Source organism: Trifolium pratense, linkage group LG2, assembly GCF_020283565.1.
Source record: "Trifolium pratense cultivar HEN17-A07 linkage group LG2, ARS_RC_1.1, whole genome shotgun sequence".
NCBI classification, from domain to species: Eukaryota; Viridiplantae; Streptophyta; class Magnoliopsida; order Fabales; family Fabaceae; genus Trifolium; species Trifolium pratense.
The window spans coordinates 14,212,756-14,233,556 of NC_060060.1; the positions used below are offsets into that span (position 1 = coordinate 14,212,756).

The following is a 20,801-nucleotide window of genomic DNA, read 5'->3' on the forward strand; positions in this document are numbered from 1 at the left end:
TTTAAAACCATAAAAACACACATAAAACCATTTTACAATACAAATGGTTTCAGTGTATAACTATCTGAAACCATTTAACCAGCATAATGGTTTCCAGAATTTTTGAAACCATAAAAACACACATAAAACCATTTTACAATACAAATGGTTTTAGTGTATAACTATCTGAAACCATTTAACTGGTTTTAAATAATGATTATAATTGTACCAAAAAAAAAACAATTATGATTCTAATTATAGGTTGTACTTCAAAACCATCTTATGCACTTAATGGTTTTGGAGTGTATATTTTTGAAACCATTCCCACAGCAAAATGGTTTAGGCTTGAAATATGGGGGGTTAAAAAAAATTGGGCGCACAAGTCATCTGGGGGTGCATGAAAAATTTTGGGGGGTGCGCTAGAAATTTGGGGGTGCGCGAGAAATTGGGGGTGCATGAGAAATTTGGGGGGTGCACGAGAAATTTGGGGGGTACGTGAGAAATTTGGGGGGTGTGAGATTAGGTGTGAGTGTGTGAGTTGAGATTGGCTAGGATTATTACATGTGGATGCTCAATCTAATGGATGTTATTGACTTATGTACCATGCATAAGGATTACACTTATGTATAATAACTTCTCCCCATAATAAGTACTCATTCCCTCCAACCCAAAACTTCTTCAAAAGTTCTAAATTGGTCCCACTAGTAGCACATCTATCCAATAACTCAACATCATTTTAAATGGGTCCCACAAAAATTATTTAGGTACTATGTCTTATTGTAGAACTAGTACCTATTAGGTACAATTTTGTTTTTGTTCCAATGGGAGTACCTATTAGGTACTATTACTTAAAAATATAAGTACCACCATTGGAAATGTTCTTACAAAAGTTAAACTATTAATTAAATATATTTTCTCTTTTTTAATAAAGTTAGGTAAAAATAACTTTACTTATCATTTCTTAATCTCCGTGCAAAACTTCAAAAAGATTAATGTTTTGGGACGGAGGGAGTAGCAGCTAATTAAATTATTTGGGTATTAATTAATTAATTAATGTATTAGTAACAGAATGCCACCTGGCACAATAAAAGTTTTTTTTTTTTCTTTTTTTAATTTTAAACTACTAGTATGGTAGGTTTTTTTTCTTAATATTATTTATGTGTTTATTTTAAAATATTATTTAAGTAATTTGGTTTAAAATTTTACGATGAAATTGAGATAATTTTTGTATATATAGGTTTAAGACTTGATAATTTTGTATTAAAATCGTTAGAGATTGTATTCTACTTGAAATCCACCAAAAATTGAACTAAAGATATATGGCTGATGCTTCCATGGACCAGCTAAGCATATGGTGCATGATGGATCATGATGGATTAATAGTTTTAAGGGCTAGATGAGTTCATATCTAATAGTCTTATGCTATACCTTCAGCATGCAATTCTTTTTTCTTTCTCTCTCCGTTTTTCCTTTTGACAAGACTACTTTTCTCTCTCCATTATAATTTTTTTTTCTTTCCTAAATCCATTATAATTATATTATGGATATTATAATTGAATTATTAAAATGCAGTACTAAAAATGACCATGGACAAAGATTAACGAAATAAAAATCATAATATAATTTTGAAAGTAATGCATTTAATATCTTTGTAATTTTATTTTTTTAACTCTTTAGTTTTTAGAGTAAGGTGGTTCCGGTAATTCAGAGTTAAACGGCGAGGTAAGTAAAGTCTAGGCAAAAATTTGTTCCCATCAGAAATCGTACTCGGGTTTTCAACACCTTGTAATTTTAAAAAAGAATGGTTTTTCTATTTAATTTTTTTTTTCATTTTTGTAACGGTTATTATGGAGCACTGTTTAGCATGACATTTTAATCATTTAAGGGTTTTGTTAACTAGTGTTCCCGATGCATATTTTAAAAATTTATTTATTTAAAAATTAAATATTTTAATTTTTAATGCACTGACTCTTCATATTTTAATAAAAATTTATTATTTAAGATTCATAAAGAGTATTTTAGAGACACTCGTTAACATTTTTCATTATTTAAAATGTTATTTTATATAAAAAAAAATCTTATAGTGAAATCTAATTTAAGAAGTGGCCCTGCAGAACTGTCATATTTATGCAACTCATACACATTTTGCTTTAATGGTAATTTTCTCAATCCAACTGTTCTGTCTCAATTGACTTTCAATCTCTATCGACGTTAAAATTCCTTAGTCATCAATAAAATCAATTGAGGCTTCTACCAAAAAAATAAATCAATTGAGTCTTCGCAATTATTTAATAGACCTAAATTAATTTCTTAAGTCATGATTACTCCAACTAGTTGATATTGAACCGTTACATTGTTGAAATTTGAATTCATGATGATTGTTGGTCTAAATAGATCGGATTGAGAAAATTATAATTCTTTTGTCACAGTTAGTATAATTATTTGAGAGAGAGATTCAAAAACACTTAACTACCCCGCGTAGACACACACGCACCAACTTTACTTTTACAGTCATTTACTTTCCTGCAATTTACTTTTACCCGCACAACTATCTCTAAACAAAGCGAATGCAAAACTATCTAAATTCCTAAGTGAAACTAGTAATTTTGGCACAATTTCTGTGGAGAACGACAACTTATCACTTTATTACTTGGTTGCGATTTTGTGTACTTGCAGAACCACCATCAATTGATCACATATTTTACTTATTTTAAATTATTAATTTGATTTTAAACACGTTTACAAATGATCACAAAAGAGCAATTTTAATAAAGTAATTATAAATATTTTAGCATATAGAATAAACAAATTATGAAATATTAAACTAATGTTGGTATTTTTAAAATTAATGTTTCTATCTTTATTGTTTTTTTTTTCTTATTTTTGCGCATAGATTTATATATAATTTTTTTTATTGTTTCTATTTTTCTATAATTTCTTTTACTAAACTTTCTATAATTCTGTTATTGTTTTTTTTCTTCATATTTTTATGCATAGATTTATATTCATATTTTTATAAACTTTATTATATTATTTTCAATGAACCTAAAAAGTGATCTTTTTTCTTATAACTGTGAATGCAAAGAGTATATTTTTAACATTAAATGCATTTTTGGTCCACCGTTTTAATCTTTTTGAATTTTTGGTCATTCTTTTTTTAAAACCAGCATTTTGGGTCTTATTTTAAAAGTCAACATTTTTTAGAGGTTAATTATTCGGTACACATATTATGTGGATATGTACCGGTACATTAGCTGAGGTGGATGATTTTGATTAGTTTACAAATATTATTTATTGATTTTTCTATATCAAATATTATTTGTAGACCAATCACAATCATCCACATAAACCGTGTACGGTACATATCCACATAATATGTTTACCAGAGTGTTCTCCTTTTTTAGATCCCCTCTCATTTTATTGATATGGCGGTGCAATTGCTATGTGGCATTGATGAAAATGATTTTTTTTTTCATATCATTATTTTATTTTCTTATCATTTACTTAAAACTAATAAAAAAAACATAACTAAATAAAAACAAATAATTAGAAACATAATCCAACATTGAACATGTGAAATCATCTGCCTAAAGCTTCGGTCACCTTGGTCCTTTTAATTTAAGGAAAATGCTAAATAGAGTCCTTGGGGCACTCTTTAAGCATTTTAAATAGTAAGAGCATCCATAATGAAACACTTCATTTTTGAGTACTTAAATTGTCCCACATAGACACATCATCAATTTATTATTTTTTTTAATAATAGTACCTAATAGGTATTCAACCCCTCCAATGGAGCATTTCTTAAAAAGTTCTAAAATGGGTTCCATCAATAACTCTACATCATTAAAATTTGAAATTTAATTTAAAATAATATTGCCAAATTTTAAGAATTACATAATTAAAAAATAATTTAAAATAATTAATAAAATGGTAATTTTGAGAGGAGTAGAATACTTCAATTTGGTTTTGATTTATATGATAGGAGTATTTATTAACGGTAAAAAGAAACAAACAATGACTACCAAGTCTATTTATGGTTGACATTAAATTTTTATGCCAATTTAAAAATTGTGATTTTTTTATTTTTTGAATATATTAAATAAAGTGGGTCCCATAAAAAGAAGAGAGATAGTTCTTATATTAGAAGTGATACCTATTAGGTACTAAAATGTGTTGTGCTCCAATGGTAGTACCTAATAAGTATCATGAGTACCTAATAGGTACTACACCATTGGAGATGGTCTAAGTTTTTGTTTAAATTTTATGGAAATATGTGAAGTCAACGCATTGAAAATTGAAATACTTCACTTTTTGGATAAATTATTTCTTTAAAGGGAATACTTAAAGAGTGCACTGGAGGCACTGTTTAGCAAGACCCTTAATTTAATTAGAATTTTTTAGAATCATTTTCAATTTAATCGGTTAACTTTTACAAAATAGAAATGGTTTTTTTTTTTTTTTTTTTTTGTGGTTAAGGTAGCCTAGCGGCTTGAAATTTCACCTTTAATGATGAATAAGTGGAGTTTCCGGAATTCAAACCCCGACTCCTACATATAAAATGATGATGTCACTATCGACCGCGTTAAGCTCACAGGTACAAAAAAAATGGTTTTAATTAATATAAACTTGCACTAAAATAATTTTAAATAATAAAAAAACCTCTAAATTCTAAACTCTAACGTTGTTGCAGATCTGGTATATGGGAAGAACTAGAAGAAGCGGGATACTGAAATTAAGACTCTCGTTCCGACTACAACATTTAGAGTCAGAGAAAGAAATTGGGAATATACATGAATTTTGAGTCTCTGTTCTTACAATCTTGAGAACCTTTTTGGGGATTTTGATTTTTTTGATTGAACTGTTTTTTTCTTCATTTTGAGAGAAAATTTTGCATGAATTTTTGTTGGAGTGGTAGAAAGTGGTAGACATTTGCTTATTGTTTAATTTGAAGGAGATTTGTGTTGTTGAAGAGAAGGAGGAAGGTGTGTTGTTAAGAGGAAAATGCTTTTGAGGAGGTTGTGGAAGCCAAGTTCCATGGTGGCATGAAATGCAGAGTACTGAAGCTCTCGGAGGAAGGAGATGAACAACTTCGCCGGAGAAGACTTTTGAATTTTTTAAATTTAATTTGGTGTTAATTAATTACATATTATAGTAAAAAAAAATTAATAATTAATATTGATTGAAATATTAAAAGGTGAAATTATTAAATTTATTAATGGTTAAACGTGATTAAATAAGATCATAAAAAAAAATCATAAAAAGACAAGCTTAAATAATTTGATGAATGAGAGGAGGGAGGAGAAATAATTTGATGGGTGGGGTTTACCATATGACAATAGAATCTAGATTCATCTAATGATCATAAATTATTGTTCATCATAGTCCATCATGGACCATATGAGTCCCTGGTTCATTTTAGAATTTGCCAAGATATGATGTGTTTTTTTGTGTGTATGCATTTGTTGTAAATTTGAAATACAAATTTTTTATTGTCACAAACGTAGTTGTAAAATATGTATGAGCTATTGACCCTGTATACTATAAATGTTACTGTATGTTTTTATGCTTAGGACTGGAGAGCCATTATGTAAACAAGGAAGAACTGGTTTCTTGAAAAAGCTTATGGGATTCTTGGAGAGAATATGTGTTTATGTTATAGATGTTAATGTGAACACAAATTACTTTTAGAATAATGCTAGCAACACACTCTTTAACAAACACACTCCAACACACTCTCTTTTATTGGTTGAAATTCACATGGGTCCCATAAAAAAATATGGACTCATATAACTTTTATGAGACCCATATAAATTTTAACCAATAGAAAAGAGTGTGTTAGAGTGTGTGTGTTAAAGAGTGTGTTGTCAAAGTGCGATAATTGTCATCATACATATGTTTTCTCTTTTTTATAACCGTTTAAATGCGTCAATTCGGGAAGTTTGTGATCCCTTTATTTTCAAAACGTAATATACACAGGTAAATAGATGCAAGATATAAAAAAATTGTACTATAAGAGAAATGGATGTAAAACATGATTAATTATTTGTTGAAATTGAAATAGAGTAACAAACAACACAAAGAATACAATATTATACAGCAGGGTAGCATGATAATATGAATTATTTCCCTATAAGCATAGACAGACAAATTCAATATTCTTCAGGCACAGGAAGGTCCTCCTTATCTGGTGCATCAACCCATTCTCCATCCTCCCTTCTTACCATACCTTTGTTCTTTGCTATCCACCATGACGCCGGCACGTGGCACTCCGACTTCAAGAAATCACAAGACTTATTAACCAATGCCAAACTCCTCTTCACCTTCACCTCAAACTCCCCATCACTCCCATTCCACCCGGCCACAATATGCAACATAGCCTGCAAATTATGCCAATCACTCGGATTCTTCGAATCCTTTAAACTTGGTGATTTTCGTGTATCAATTTCCAACTCTACCCCTGTATACTCATACCCCAATAACTTCCCTGGATAATGTGGTATTAAATCAATCACATTCCTCACATGTAAAACCTTCAAATTTTGAAACTTCTTGAACCTATCATTGAAAGCTTTGTTCCCAACTTGTGGTGAACCAAACACAAATGCAGCTATAGGAATGTCTGTTACACCATTCTCAACCAAATCAAAACCACTTACAATTGACAAACTTGCACCTAGACTATGTCCCACTAGCACCACACTTGGATTTTCATTCTTGTATTTGCTCAACAAACTTTTTACCTTGTTTAGAACCTGTGTTCTGACGCTTGTTTTTGTGAAAGGAGATTTTGGGTCGTCTGAGGTGTAGATTGTCAGCCAACCCTTCATTATTTTAGGAATTTCTTTGTCATCCTCATTGTCACTGCTACTGCTGCTGTCGTCTGTTATACAAAAAGGTTACTAGATGTTAGAAACACAAAGGTTTGACCAATTTTTATTTTTTTGTATTTAAGTTTCATGGTTAATTTAACTTTTTTGGTCAAGTAACCCAGTGGCTAAGTGGGGTGTCCGGGGTTCGAATTCGAACCTCAACCCCTGCATATAAAATGCGATGTCCCTGAGCTCACGGGGACCGGTTAATTTAACTTCTATTAATATTAATAGTAAATCCATATCAACACATGTGATATTGCACGGACTTTATATTTAGTCAATCTAGTAATACATGAAACTTATATTTTTAATCGTATGTAAAATCACTTATGCGTGTTTATCTTATGCAAAATCAATACAAGTATGTTTACAAAAACTCAGTTCAAGTATATTTACGTAAATTTAGTTCAATGATGTTTATGCAAACTCAATTCAAGTATGTTAACATTTACATAAATTTAGTTAAATTACATCAATGTAACCTGAGTTCAAGTACCTTTACACAATTCATTTCAAATACTTTTTTTTGGTCAAGTAGTCTAATGACTAAAAATTCACATCTTAAAGTGAACAAGTGAGGACTCCCAGGTTCGAATCCAATCCATACATATAAAATGTGATATCTCTACCAACTGAGGCTATGCTCACGGCATGAGGACCATTTCAAGTTCATTTATGTAATATCACCAATAAAGAGATATTCTTGTGTGGTCCTTGGACCAAGAAATAACTTTTGGTCCAACCAATAAAAGAAATACACATCATACATTATTAAAAAAATAAAGGAAAATGCTAAACAGTGCCCCCGGGGCACGGGACACTAGTTAAGGATACAAATATAGAAGTTTTATCTCGTAAATTGTGCATTCAATGTTTTAATGATGTGAAAAGTTATTCTCTCTCATCATTAACTTTATCATTTATTTCCTTTTTTAGTATGCTTAACTAGTGCCCAGGGGCACTGTTTAGCATGATCCAAAAATAAAATACATATTCAATCCTTTCATCTTCAACCTTTCTTTGTAACTTCCAATCTTTCTCATCAATTAAGAAAAACTTTATACCCCAACTTTCTCTCCCAAATCGCTATCTTGTGAGTGAAACTGACATTTTTGTTTTTGAAATTATTGGCATACTCAACAATCTTTGAGAACCTTTTAAGCTCTAAAATTTGTTCAAGGCTCCACTCAATTTTGTTGCAGAGATCTTAACAGTTACAGCTCTTTCTACGATTTCTTTACTATTTTGTTCTTGTTTCTGTTCTTATTGTTTTAATTTAAAAGAGTTTGATTCTTATAAACATGCTCCATATGTAAATAAAATAATGAGAAAACGTTGGAAGAAAAAAAATGTTGAAATCTAATAAATAAAAAAAAAGAATATAATAAAAGTAGTGATATTTGATTTATTGTTATGCTTGGAATGAGATAGGAAAGGTCAATGGTGGGAGGAAGAGGGAGAGATAGTTTTACAAGATGAAGCTCTTTACCTTCACAACAATGGAGATTTGTGAGAAAAGTTGTTTCTCTCTCTTTGTTTTTCGTTGCCAATATTCTCTCCTAATATGAGGTGTCATGTTTTGATTGGTTGACCAAATATCATTTTTTGGTCACGGGACCATAGAAGATTATCTCCACCAATAAATTCTGATTTTTCCAGATTTTAGTTCAAGTACACAAACTCAATTGAAATACACATTTAGATAGATAGATAGCAGTATAAATTTCTAATTTTTAGTTTTTATGCAAACAATTCCATATCTATTAGTTAATTAAGGAACTAATTTGGTCAAAACCTGTAGATGGTGTAACTTGTTTGTTACTTAGAATTACAGGGTGAAAATATAACACTTGATCAAATTGAAGAAAAAATTTGAAAATAAAATTCAAAAACTTGTTAACTTTTGAAACATACCCTTATTAATATTGTTGTTTGGGATGTTGAACTCACGAAGACTTTTAGCACTCAACAAACCAGAAGCAGACTGAGGAGCAGCACCAAACACGTTAATCCATTCAAGGTCCCTCGTAGTACCACGCCAAACAACATAAATTTCACGGCGACCCAATTCTCTACTCCGTTCATCGGAACTAACAACGATATAACCGATCCAGTTAGACTCACGGTCCCAACTCTCACGTGATAGTGAGTGAAGAAGAAATGCTTCAGGAACAGAGACACGTGCTGTAGCATAAAGGAAAGAAACAACGGTGTAGTGTGTTGGATTTTCAAGCATGACTTTGTTAAAGAATGAGGTTTTGCCATAACGGCTTGAACCACAGTAGATAGAGTTTTGATCGTTGTTGAAGGAGTCATAGGTTGTTTGTATGAAGTCACCGCAACGTAGGATTAGGTTCCGGAGATTGAGGTCTAGTGGGTTTAATAATGTTTCCCAGTTGTTGTTGCCTAACAGTTGGTTCCATGTGGGTTGATCTGTTGTTGTTGTTGTTGTTGTTGTTGTTGTTGTTGTTGTTGTTGTTGTTTGTGTGTCTGTTGCCATGTTTAAGGGACTTTTTTTGTGTGATATTCCCATGTTGTTAATGGGAGTGAGTCAGTGAGTGTGTTTTGGGGAGTGGATACATATTAGAGGAGTGAGTTGATGAGGGATGGGAAGTTTGTGGTGTGAGAAGAGAAAGAATCCTATAAATGAAATGTGTTATGTTTTCTTTTTTTCTTTTTTTTTTTGTGATAAGTGTACGTCTTCTTTTGTGGATGAAAAAGGAAAGTAGTGTGATGGTTCACCTACCCACCCATTACTTTGGTGATGTCAATTGATACTTCCATCCCATAATAATTGAACTTAGTGTATTATTCATATCATATATTTTTTGACCATATTTTTCTAGTATATATACATGTAAATATTAATATATGAGATGTTTGATTTGTCTCGATGAGTATTTTCAGAATATACAATTTTTATAATTTTTAATATAACTAACTAAATATATTAATAATCAAAGTTGTGCATTGACAAACGTAATGGTGGTCAAACATGTCATTTATTTTTGGACAGAGAGAGTATTCACGGAATCTAGATTAACTGCGGTTAAATAACCACACAGTTTCATGTATTAGTAAATCTCTGTCATTGATCGAATATCAGACGGTTCAAATCCTTAATATATTAAGGCAAGATACTGTGCAAAACAATTAAGCGCCTAATCAATTCCAAATCCCGCCTAATATCCTTTGGTTCCACTTCTGTTTATTTTTCCAACAAATATCCCTTCAACGGTTCAACTTCTCCCCTGCAAACGTTCTCCATATTCTCCTCATATATTATTATATATAATAATAATAAACCAGTATGTCCTTGGTATTCTTCTCCCTTTTTGCGTTTTTTTTATTTATTTGTTTTTTTAATAGAATTTTATTTTCACTTAGATTTTTCATATTTTATTATCATAATATTTATTTTTGACTTAATTAGTAAAATGGTCCCTTAAAAACATTTTTGGTTTCAGATTAGTCCCTTAAAGAAAAAAAGGTCCAAATAGATCCCTTAAAGAAAAAAAGGTCCAAATAGATCCCTTAAAGAAAAAAAAGTCTGAATAGGTCCCTTAAAGACATCTCCGTTAATCAGTTTGGTCCCTAAAAAGAGGTCTAAATAGGACCAAACTGATTAACGGAGATGTCTTTAAGGGACCTATTCGAACTTTTTTTTCTTTAAGGGACCTATTTGAACCTTTTTTTCTTTAAGGGACCAATTTGAAACCAAAAATGTCTTTAAGGGACCATTTTACTAATTAAGCCTTTATTTTTTATTCATGACCAAAAGCATATATTTAATTTTTGCTAAAAATAGTAAGCCTACTTTTCGAACTATTTATTAAAAATTTAATTTATATACACTGCCAGTGTAAAATTATTTTACAATTGCGCATCAAATTATATATATATATATTATTTTTTTGGCTTTTACCACCAGTTTAATCTGGTTCGGGGTCAGTTTTGGCATCAAGTGATTTCAGCCTCTTCTCAATTGCAGTTGCAGGGGATCGAATCGTGAATCTTCATACTAAGAATAACATCAATCACTACTGAATCAACTAACGATTGGTAATAATATATTAACAGATCATGTAATTTGTTTTAAAACACTGACATGTCACATAAATTTGTTCTACAATAAAAATCTTCCCCTTCATTTGTATTATTTTCTTTTTCCCTTGCAATAAATAAATCCTTATCCTTAATATATTAAAACAAAATACAACTTGCCGCGTAATTCCTGTCAAAAAAAACTTGCCGCGTAATTTGCTACATGCCGATCACATCAAACTTTTCAGTTTCCATTTATGCCAATTTTTTATTTTTTCCAATCTTTAATAGAAAATAATTTAATTTAATGAGTTTCAAAAAATGAATTAGCCACTTAGCCAACCTAACAAGCCTCTTTGTTTTCTACTAATTCATTAATTGAGATCTATTAACAAAACAAAAATAAGCACTTCTTTTTACAACTTCATAACTTATATTTTAGACCCGTTTGTTTTACATTTAAAAAATAGTGATTAAAATGATTTAACTGTCTCTGTGAGCTTAGTTCAGTTGGTAGCGACATCGTACTATATATGTAGGAGTGCAGGTTTGAACTTGGGACACTCCACTTATTCACCTTTAAGGTGAATTTTCTAGCCATTAAACTACTTGACAAAAAAAAAAAATTAACTTTCGGTAACTTTTTTTATTAACATAAAATTCATGTTAAAAATTTTAACTTAATAAAAATCACAGTTTTTTTAATAATATATCTCTAAAAAAATGATTATGAAAAGTCATTTAAAATATCTTCTTATTTTAAATATTATCTCTTTGCAGATACCTCTATGCATAATTTTCCCCGTGCATCGCACGGGTAGAAATACTAGTTTTAAATAAAATTTTATAAGTAAAATGATCTCAGTCATTCATCATAGATCGGACAGACGACATTAGTTACAACACCCTGTTTTATTTGATTTTGTATTTCAAAATATCGTCTAATAAAAATAAGGAAATGAAATTATGTTAGTTTACTTAATTTTGAGTATGTTTTATAAATTTCTTGTAACAAAAAGAAAAAAGAAAAGAAGAGTATGTTGTATAAATTTATATAATTTAAAGTTGTTTGAAATTATGTTAGTTTTGTTTACAAAGAAAATAAAATTACATTAGTTTATTTAATTTAAATAGAGCATGAAATAGATCGTTGAAAAAATAATTTTAATTTGAACAAGCCAAAATGATATATATTAACAAAATCGTTTGAAAAAATAATAGTAGGGAACCCATCGAAAAACAAAATAATCGCAAGGAATACATGAAGAAAGGTGTTGCAAACTGAACCAAACTAATTAGTTTGGTGTAATTTAATTTTTTTTTAAAATACCAAAAATCGAACCAATCAATAATTCATTGGTTCGGACACTGTTTTAACCATAACTCCGATCCAAATCGGTCCAACTGCACCCCTAAATTAAGAAACAAATTTGCTCATACCTTACCTTATGCTTCTACCAGATCATGATAACATGAATTTTTTTCTATCCCTACAAACAATTCAATATTCCCATCTTGCCCCTTTTATTATTTTGGTTCACCCCTACATTTAATCAAAGTCACAAACCGGAGAACTTTAAAAAACGAGTTTCGAAATTTAACCACGGTTAAACCGTGGCAAACTTGAAAAATTTTAGACTACCTTAACCAAGTTTTCCGGTAAAATACTTGCAAACCGGAACCATTATAAAAAGTTTTCCGGAAAGAACTAGCAACCATGGCTATCAACACAATCTGGAAATTCAAGAGAAACTATGAAACTTCACTATCAATCTGGAAATTAACAAAGTTTGTGATGATGTTTTGTTGTGTTTAAGAATCTTGGGACAACAAACTTCATTTTGTCACATCACGTGGGTATGGCACTTGAACTGATCGAGTTAGGTCGAAAAAAGGAACGGTTAGCCTTATGTTTGGTAGTAATTTATTGGATTTCTCTTTCTCTCCTCCGTCCAGATCTGCATCATGAGTAAGGATGATTTTCAACAAAATTCAGATCTATTTTAGCCACGGCTAATTGTTTCCGGAAAACTTTTTACGATTTGTTCTGGTTTGTTGTACCGATAAACTTGACTAATTTTGTTCCGGTTTGCAACTATTTTACCGGAACACTTGACTAAAACTGTTCCGGTTTGCAACTATATATGTTACCGGAAAACTTGATTCGAGCACTCCAAAATTTTCCAGTTTTGCCACGGTTAAAATGTGGCTAAACGTCGAAATTCATTTTTTTAAATTTTTCTTTGGTTAAATGGAAGGGTGAACCAAAATAATAAAAGGGCAAGATGTGAATATTGCAAGGTTATCAAAACCGGACCGGACCGGCCGGTCGTACCGGTCGGACCGTGAACCGGTCATGAAAACAATTCGGTTTTGAGCAAAAAACGGATAGGAAATCGACCGGCAAAAAATCGCGTGAACTGGGGTCGAACCGGGACGAACCGGTGAACCGGCTAGGCGGTTCAAGCGGTTTTGCAGATTTTTTATTTTTTTTTAAAAAAATAAGGCAAAACGACGTCGTTTTAACTTTTTTTAAAAAAAAAAAAAATATGAAACAAAATAACGACGTCGTAGGAATATGAAAGATTTTTGTTTTTCATCTATTTTTCGTTTGGTTTGAATTATAAATTTTATTTTATTTTGACTTGTGATATTTTATCTTTTTAATGTGTGAAATTATGAAATATTGAGCAATTATTCATATATTTTTATTTATATATTAATTAAAATATATATTTAATTAAAAACGGTTCGACCCCGATTGAACCCGGTCCGACCAATTGAATCTTGAACCAGTGAGCTCGCCGGTTCGATGACCGGTCCGGTTCTGACAACATTGGAATATTGAGTTGTTTGTAGGAAGTAAAGGGTTAAATGTAGGGGCAAGAAAAAAAATTCTGATAACATACCCACCTGTCCAAATCCTTTTCGGTGCTAAAGTGGAACAATGAACTTTCTAAAAACTAAAATGAGAGAAGAGATAATAGTTGGTAATATGATTTCATTGCGATTATTGAAAAACACATTACAATGGTTTATTTACAAAGGTTACACACACTTGCTTGTGAGCCAAGTAACTACACTCTAAGTAACCAACTCGACAACCAAGTTATTGTAAGTAACTAACTAACTAACTAACCAATCAGCAAACAACTAACAAAACAGTTATGAATTATAAAACTCAACAGGAATATTTTAAATAAAATAAAATAAAACTGAATGCAATGCAAACTTTCGTGAAATTTTGAAATTTTTAGTTTAATAATTTTTGTGAAATTTTGAAATTTGATTTAGTATAATATATCAACACATCATATATTATTTTTTTTAACGAAACAAACTTAATGCATTTCATTAATCACAAAAAGTTCAATCGATGAATGAATAATTTCAAATATATGGAAACTAGTTCAAGAATTGGCCGCCCTAGCTAGCTTATGAGCAACCAAATTCACATGTCTCCTAATAAACTTAACTTCAAAGTTTGTACACATAACAAGAATAATATCATTCACGATTGTTTTTAATAATACATCTCCATTTTTTCTACCAAAAAAATAATAATACATCTCCATTTTATTATAATTGATTTTTTTTTTGGTAGAATATTATAATTGATTTTTATTATTTGAAAAGGTGAAGTGTACAAAGTGGCATTTATTATTTGATTCTAATTATAATGGTAAAGACGTGTTTAAGACAACAATCAGAAAACGTTTATAAAAAAAAAAAAAAAATCAGAAAACAAAATTAAATGTTCCTTACAAATTTACAATAAACTAGGATAAAAAAAACAAAACAAAAGTTGTGAAAGACAAGCTAATAATAAATGTAAAAAACATACAAAAGATTAACTAATTTACTTCATAGTTCTTCAAAATTGAATTGCTATGTTCTTATGCAATTCATGACTTTGGCTAAGAGAGACTTATTGATGAGACCATTTCTCAAAAATTGAATTAGATTTCTATAATATATTTAGTATGAGCACCCAACAACTCAATCTGTACAAATCACTAATCAAATCTTAAACGGAGGTTTAAAGGGCCCCACAACAAGTGGGCGGTAAGATTGGTCATCTCGAATTAGTCAGTCCTTATACTGAATACCGAGTTTTCAAAATAAAATCTTATTCATTCATCTACCATTCAACACACCTTTGAGTAGATCAAGACCTTCAGCAGAAATACTCCTTCTCCTATGTGATCTAGGAATTTCAATCTTAGGAGGTGGATCTTTAGAGAAACAAACCACAACAACTGTTAAATTATCACAAGTGTTTCTTTGAAGTGCCTCATTTACAAGTACCTTAGCACATAAGTTAGGATCATTATGTTGCATAAGTTCCTTTCTAACCATTGTAACTGCACATTGACTACTCATAACATCCCATAATCCATCACACCCCAATATCAAAAACTCATCTTCTTCTGTTAGGACAATTTCCTCTAACTCTGGCTCACAACTTAAGGGACTTTTTGAACCTTTTGTGCCTTTTATGTGCCAATCTCCTAGTGCACGCGCCACGGATAGTTGTCCATTTAGGTATCCGTCATAGATAACACCACCTAGTTTTTCAATTCTTAATTTTTCAGATGTGCAGTTTGGTTTATGGTCTTTAGATAGTTCAACTGCTCTGCCCCGTTTTCCTAGTACTGCACGTGAATCTCCAGCGTTCGCAATCAGCATGGCCCTGTAACATAAGGAAGTTAGGTCATGTTTGGATAAACAACGTTTATAGCATCATGTGTATTTGACCTTTATTTTATGACGATACAGTATCAATGACCGCGACATATTGACTTAAAAATTTGTTGCTAGCATACATGAAAAATGAGTGAATAGATGAATTGTTCCCTAAAATTGTATGCATTAGTCAAAATAGTACCTAAAATATATATGTCAGATACATTAGTTATTGAATTAATCTAAAAAGTGAATTTTTGCTTATATATGAAATCAGAGGGAGTATTCATGAAATTGAAAAATGTCGGTCAAAATAATATTTTTATCAAGACTACGATGCATGTTAACTGAATATGTGAGCCCTCCACGTTGATCGCACATCAATGCCACCGCACCACACTAGAGATTAATTTACACCAGGACCAATATACCTATTGATTCCATGAAAACCTATATCTCTATGTAGATCTAGATGTTGCTTACCTTCCCAAAACAAGGGCTATTAGAGCTGTGGTTCCTGAAGAGTTATCAAGAGAACTGGCATCTCTAAATGCATGATCAGCTTTCACAAATGCACTCTTAACTGCTTTCTTAATGCTAGTTGGAAATTGAGAATCTTCAACTATAAAGTTAAGGATAGTCTTTTTGATAAATGATGCTGCATCAACACCCCCATGTCCATCAAATACCTGTACATTAATCATTAGTACACAACCTCCATGAGTATGTAAAAGGAGATTGAAATATTAAGGCTAAATTTATATGTTTTGTCCATAAGTTTTTTTTCGTTGGTTTCGTTGGTCCCTTAAGTTATAAATGTTCGACACTTTAGTCTTTTGTGTCAGTCAAATATTTTCTAGGTGACATTATATTTTGGTGATTAGGCGTCTGACTCAACAAGAAGAAATAAGGATAGGAAGCATACCCCATAAAATGCTGATGGAGATGGTAGGTCTGGTTGTTTAGGAACAGATTCGCGAAGAATATCGACACATATAAACTCATCCTCCATGAATTGCTTTGGTCCTTTCTCAGAACAGCTTCCAGATCTCAATATAAGTGGAAACTCTGATTTATCTTCTGTGTTTGGTTTAAGACCAATAACATTAATATTTGATTCCTATAACCAACAACATAGAATAAGACATAACTGTTAATAATAAAACTATTAACCACGGCAGAGTGACTTTGCTGCCACGATCCACTGAGATTCAGATAAAATAAAATATGGACTAACCGAATCAGCCAACCATGAAGAGCTGCTACAATGACGCATAGCAACGGAATGATCCCTCGGAGGTTTGCCAACAATATTCTGATTCAAATTCCCCAAGGTATCATCATTTTGATCCTCCATGAAACACTCACTACTTAATCTAGTTGCTACCTTCGACGAAAATTCCACGGCGCCATCTTTCTCCCATTACATAATTCATCCAATCCAACAAACAAAAGATTTGTTTTTTATATGACCCAATTTCACAAAAGTTAGAAAAAAAAATGTTCAAATAAGTACTTTCACAACCACATACAAAAAAGAAGCCATTTTGAAACAATCCCACTTTGATCACACACAGCAATAAACAGCTATACAAAACATGGTTTGCACTTGATCCAAGAAAAAAGGTAGCAATTAGGCCAACCCAAGAACGTGAATGACATCATGACATATAGATATAATTATTTTATATTATATTAAATATCAGAAGAAGATGTTTTCTTGCATGTGACAAATATTTTGATAAAAATGTCGGTAATTGTGTTGGTTTGAATATGAAGAAGAAAACACATGATGATGGCAAAAAAAGGGGTGAAGAATAATGAATGAACAAGTTAAGAGAAAAATGAAGAAGCAAAATAGGTAGAGAGATAAAAGAGGAGAAGGTTAAGAAGTGGCAGGTATATGAGTGATTGGCCATTGCAAAAATTTCGGTGGCTATTGGAGAGATTGAAAGAGAGAATGAAAGAAAGACATGTGGCTTCTTTTGCTTCCATTTGTTTGTGTTATACTATGTGGTGCTGTTACTGCAACATCATCTTAGGAATCTCTGATTTAGATTCTATTTATTTATTTAATACATTCATCTCTGCTTTTTTTAGAATATATGTTTTACATTTACATACATACATACTCTGATAATGTATAGAGGGAACTTAGTGCAGAACATCAAAATCTTTTAACCAGTGTTTTTAAAATCGGATCGGCTGATTGATGGACTGCGTCAGGAATCTGACCTAAGATCAATCCTATGTCAGAACATCAAAATCAATCTTGGACCGGGAATATGACCTAAGATCGATTTAATCACTATAATGAATCTAATATGGTTAAGAACCGGTGTGGTTCGGTTCAATAGTGAAATTGTTTTATAGTTTATAAAAAAAAGGAAAAAATTAAATAAGTGGCCCACAAAGGAAGGCCCGGAATAAGGGATGCAACGTTTTACCATATCGATGGTAGTGTTTGGTCACGAGGAGTAGTTGGGGGAGATCATCCATATTGGGTTCAGAATAATTATACAAATGAGTTGGACACTATAATTTTACCTAAAACCTTTAAGACATTATATTTATGAGTCGTCTTACTTATTAAGCGCTAAACTTCCACCTTTCTAAACAATGTGAGACTTAACTCTAATCCGGTAAGAACCAATGTGGTTGGGTTCAAATGTTCAATTGTGAAGTTTTATTTTATTTAAAATGGCACTTATATTAATAAAAATGGGATACACAAGGGCTATTCAGACCAATACAAACGGACTAAGCACAAAACAAAAAGTCAAAACAAGCAAGAAATTAAAGAAAAAAAATAGAATAGATGAAACCAAAGTAGGATGCCAAACTAACGGATTTGGATCATCTTCAATTTTTTCTCGTTTTTCTCTCATTTTTCTTAATTCAAGGGTTGAATTTATCTCATTTTTATTCTTTGTAATTTATCAACCTTTATATTAAGAAAAATGAGAGAAAACATGAAAGGAACTTGGAGAGGATCCAAATCTCAAACTAACACGGTCGAGAAAAAAAACAAATGATCAAAATGGGATAGCAACACAAGACGGCCACCACCAAAATGATCAACGACCGAACAAAAACCAGCCAGTACAAAGAAAATATTAATGGCTCAAACACAAGAATAATTCAAATAGTTAAGAGATTCAAATATCTATCATTTATGTTACACCATGTTGGTTAAACTGACTTTTACTAGATACCTAGAAATAATAAAATTCTAACAGGTGCCTTGAAGGGAGGACATTGTATAATATTATTGAGGAATGCTATTTAAACATCTAAAAGTTAACTAGATATGAAAGTACATTTACAACTATTGATTTGATTTAAGGAGAGAAAAAACTAATAAAAAAAAAATCGTATATTTACACCGTATAAGTATACATCATTGGACAATTAAATTATTGTTCAAATATCATTTTTCTTGGACAACAATCTAAAATAAATTTGCCTTAATTGCACTTTTAATCTCCTATTTTACAAAAATTAATATTTTACTTCTTTCATTTCTAAAATTCGGTTTTTGGTACCCATCTTATACAATTTTTAAGATTTCTTAATCTCATCCAATTTCGTTGGAGATTTTTTGTGTTGATGTCATATGATATCATAATTAATGAAGATGAAGGAGAGTGATGAAGGAGATGGAAGCTCGCCCTGTACAAGTGCATGTTGCGAGCGATCCACCAGTGTTGTCTTCTATTAGTTCAGAGGTAGCTTTTGTGCCTAATGATGTTGCAGCAGAGCAGAAAGGTACTGACTCTGGCCGAGCTATACCTGAAACAATGCAAAAGATGATGATATTGCAAGATGAAGACTTTGACAAAGTGGTTAGAACATATCTTCAATTGATTAAACAAGCTTGGGCTGATACGAAAAAAGGTGAGAAGCCTTTCACTACTGTTATTGATAAAAGTCAAACGAAGAAGATAAAACAATTAGCTAGGAGCCGAGGGCAGCTATATAATACCCGTTTTAGGACATCTCATGGGTCACGATGAAATGGGACGGGGGTTTGCAAATTGATATTTAGAGCTTGTTATGATCACCCTGTATAAGGATGGTTTTTATTTGGCACTACATTTATTTTGGTCTCTTTGGGGTAAGGTATATCTCTCCCCATGTACATATTTTTTTTCTATTTTTATTTATATTATTATGAGCTATAGGTATACGATGAGAGTGTTTAATTATCCCGACTTAGTTGGATGTCTACTCACTCCTTGATGTCTAAATACTCTTAACTTATAAAAAAAATAAATAAACAAAGACTAAGATCAGGGAGACGATTGAATACACTGCAAAAGATAAAGGAGACATTTGAAGTAAAAGTTATGGATAGAGATGGAGAATGAAAATTGAAGAAGAACATGAAAGATTGAGATCTCAAACATAATTTTGTAAAAATTAATAACCCCAAAATTGGGTGGAGTGGAAAATTATAAACTAATAAATTCTTATGGAAAATTATACATCCAATGCATTGGATATTAAAACATTTAACTTTCTCTATAAATTTTTTTATTTGGAACTCACCAAAAAAAAAAAAAATTTATTTGGAATTCCGAAACAATACCCTCAGACTTAGAGCACTTGTTAGGAAAATTTTAAAAACTTATTTCAAAATATATTTCATTTTCGATTTTCAATGAAATGTTATGGAGTATTTTTGTTCTTTCAATTATACTTCCACCTAATTTTTTCTCCCTCAATTATACTACTACCTATTTTTTATGATAAAAGTTTTTTTTTAACATCAGAAAAATTAATTTATATAGAAGAGATGACAAAAACACAAAAAACACTCAATCCACGACTGTGGAATAGTACAATAAGTACCAAACTCAAAACAACCGTATTCCGCAAATGAACTATAGGATTTATCTCATCAAATTAGTCGGTCCTTAGGTCGGATACTAAATTTTGAAAAAAAAAATCAATTAATTATCTAATTATACAATCAAAAGGCAAACTCCCCACTCATAAAATAAGCTTGGAGAGTGTTGTTTCTTAGCTAACAACCATAGCCAATATTCAAGTTTAACGATTTTCACATTTTCTTCTATCCCCATGGCCAACCTAAGGGGAAATATTTTTTTTCTACCCCAACATTTATTCCTATACCCCAACATTTTTTGAAAATATTCCAATTATACCCTTTATCATACTTTTGGAAATCATTTTGTAAGTTATCCGGTTTGCAGT

General features: G+C 31.1%; 2 protein-coding genes across 6 annotated transcripts; both read right to left on the reverse strand.

Moving 5' to 3' along the window:
• Window positions 1–5,998: 5,998 nt before the first annotated feature.
• Window positions 5,999–9,620, reverse strand: LOC123907419 (phospholipase A1-IIdelta). 5 transcript variants are annotated; one of them, XM_045957694.1, is made up of 3 exons: window positions 9,335–9,519; window positions 8,766–9,298; window positions 5,999–6,859 (listed from the first exon to the last, which is right to left on the reverse strand). In XM_045957694.1, the coding sequence occupies exons 1-3, from the start codon at window positions 9,382–9,384 to the stop codon at window positions 6,129–6,131; spliced, it is 1,314 nt and encodes a 437-aa protein (XP_045813650.1). In that variant the 5' UTR covers window positions 9,385–9,519; the 3' UTR covers window positions 5,999–6,128. The 5 variants fall into 5 exon arrangements, with proteins under 5 accessions (XP_045813650.1, XP_045813647.1, XP_045813644.1 ...); XM_045957691.1 differs by having other exon boundaries at window positions 8,766–9,301; XM_045957688.1 differs by having other exon boundaries at window positions 8,766–9,304.
• Window positions 9,621–14,700: 5,080 nt separating this feature from the next.
• Window positions 14,701–17,491, reverse strand: LOC123907420 (probable protein phosphatase 2C 47). Its single transcript, XM_045957695.1, has 4 exons — window positions 16,819–17,491; window positions 16,507–16,701; window positions 16,065–16,270; window positions 14,701–15,588 (listed from the first exon to the last, which is right to left on the reverse strand). The coding sequence occupies exons 1-4, from the start codon at window positions 16,936–16,938 to the stop codon at window positions 15,033–15,035; spliced, it is 1,077 nt and encodes a 358-aa protein (XP_045813651.1). The 5' UTR covers window positions 16,939–17,491; the 3' UTR covers window positions 14,701–15,032.
• Between the last annotated feature and the right edge of the window lie 3,310 nt (window positions 17,492–20,801).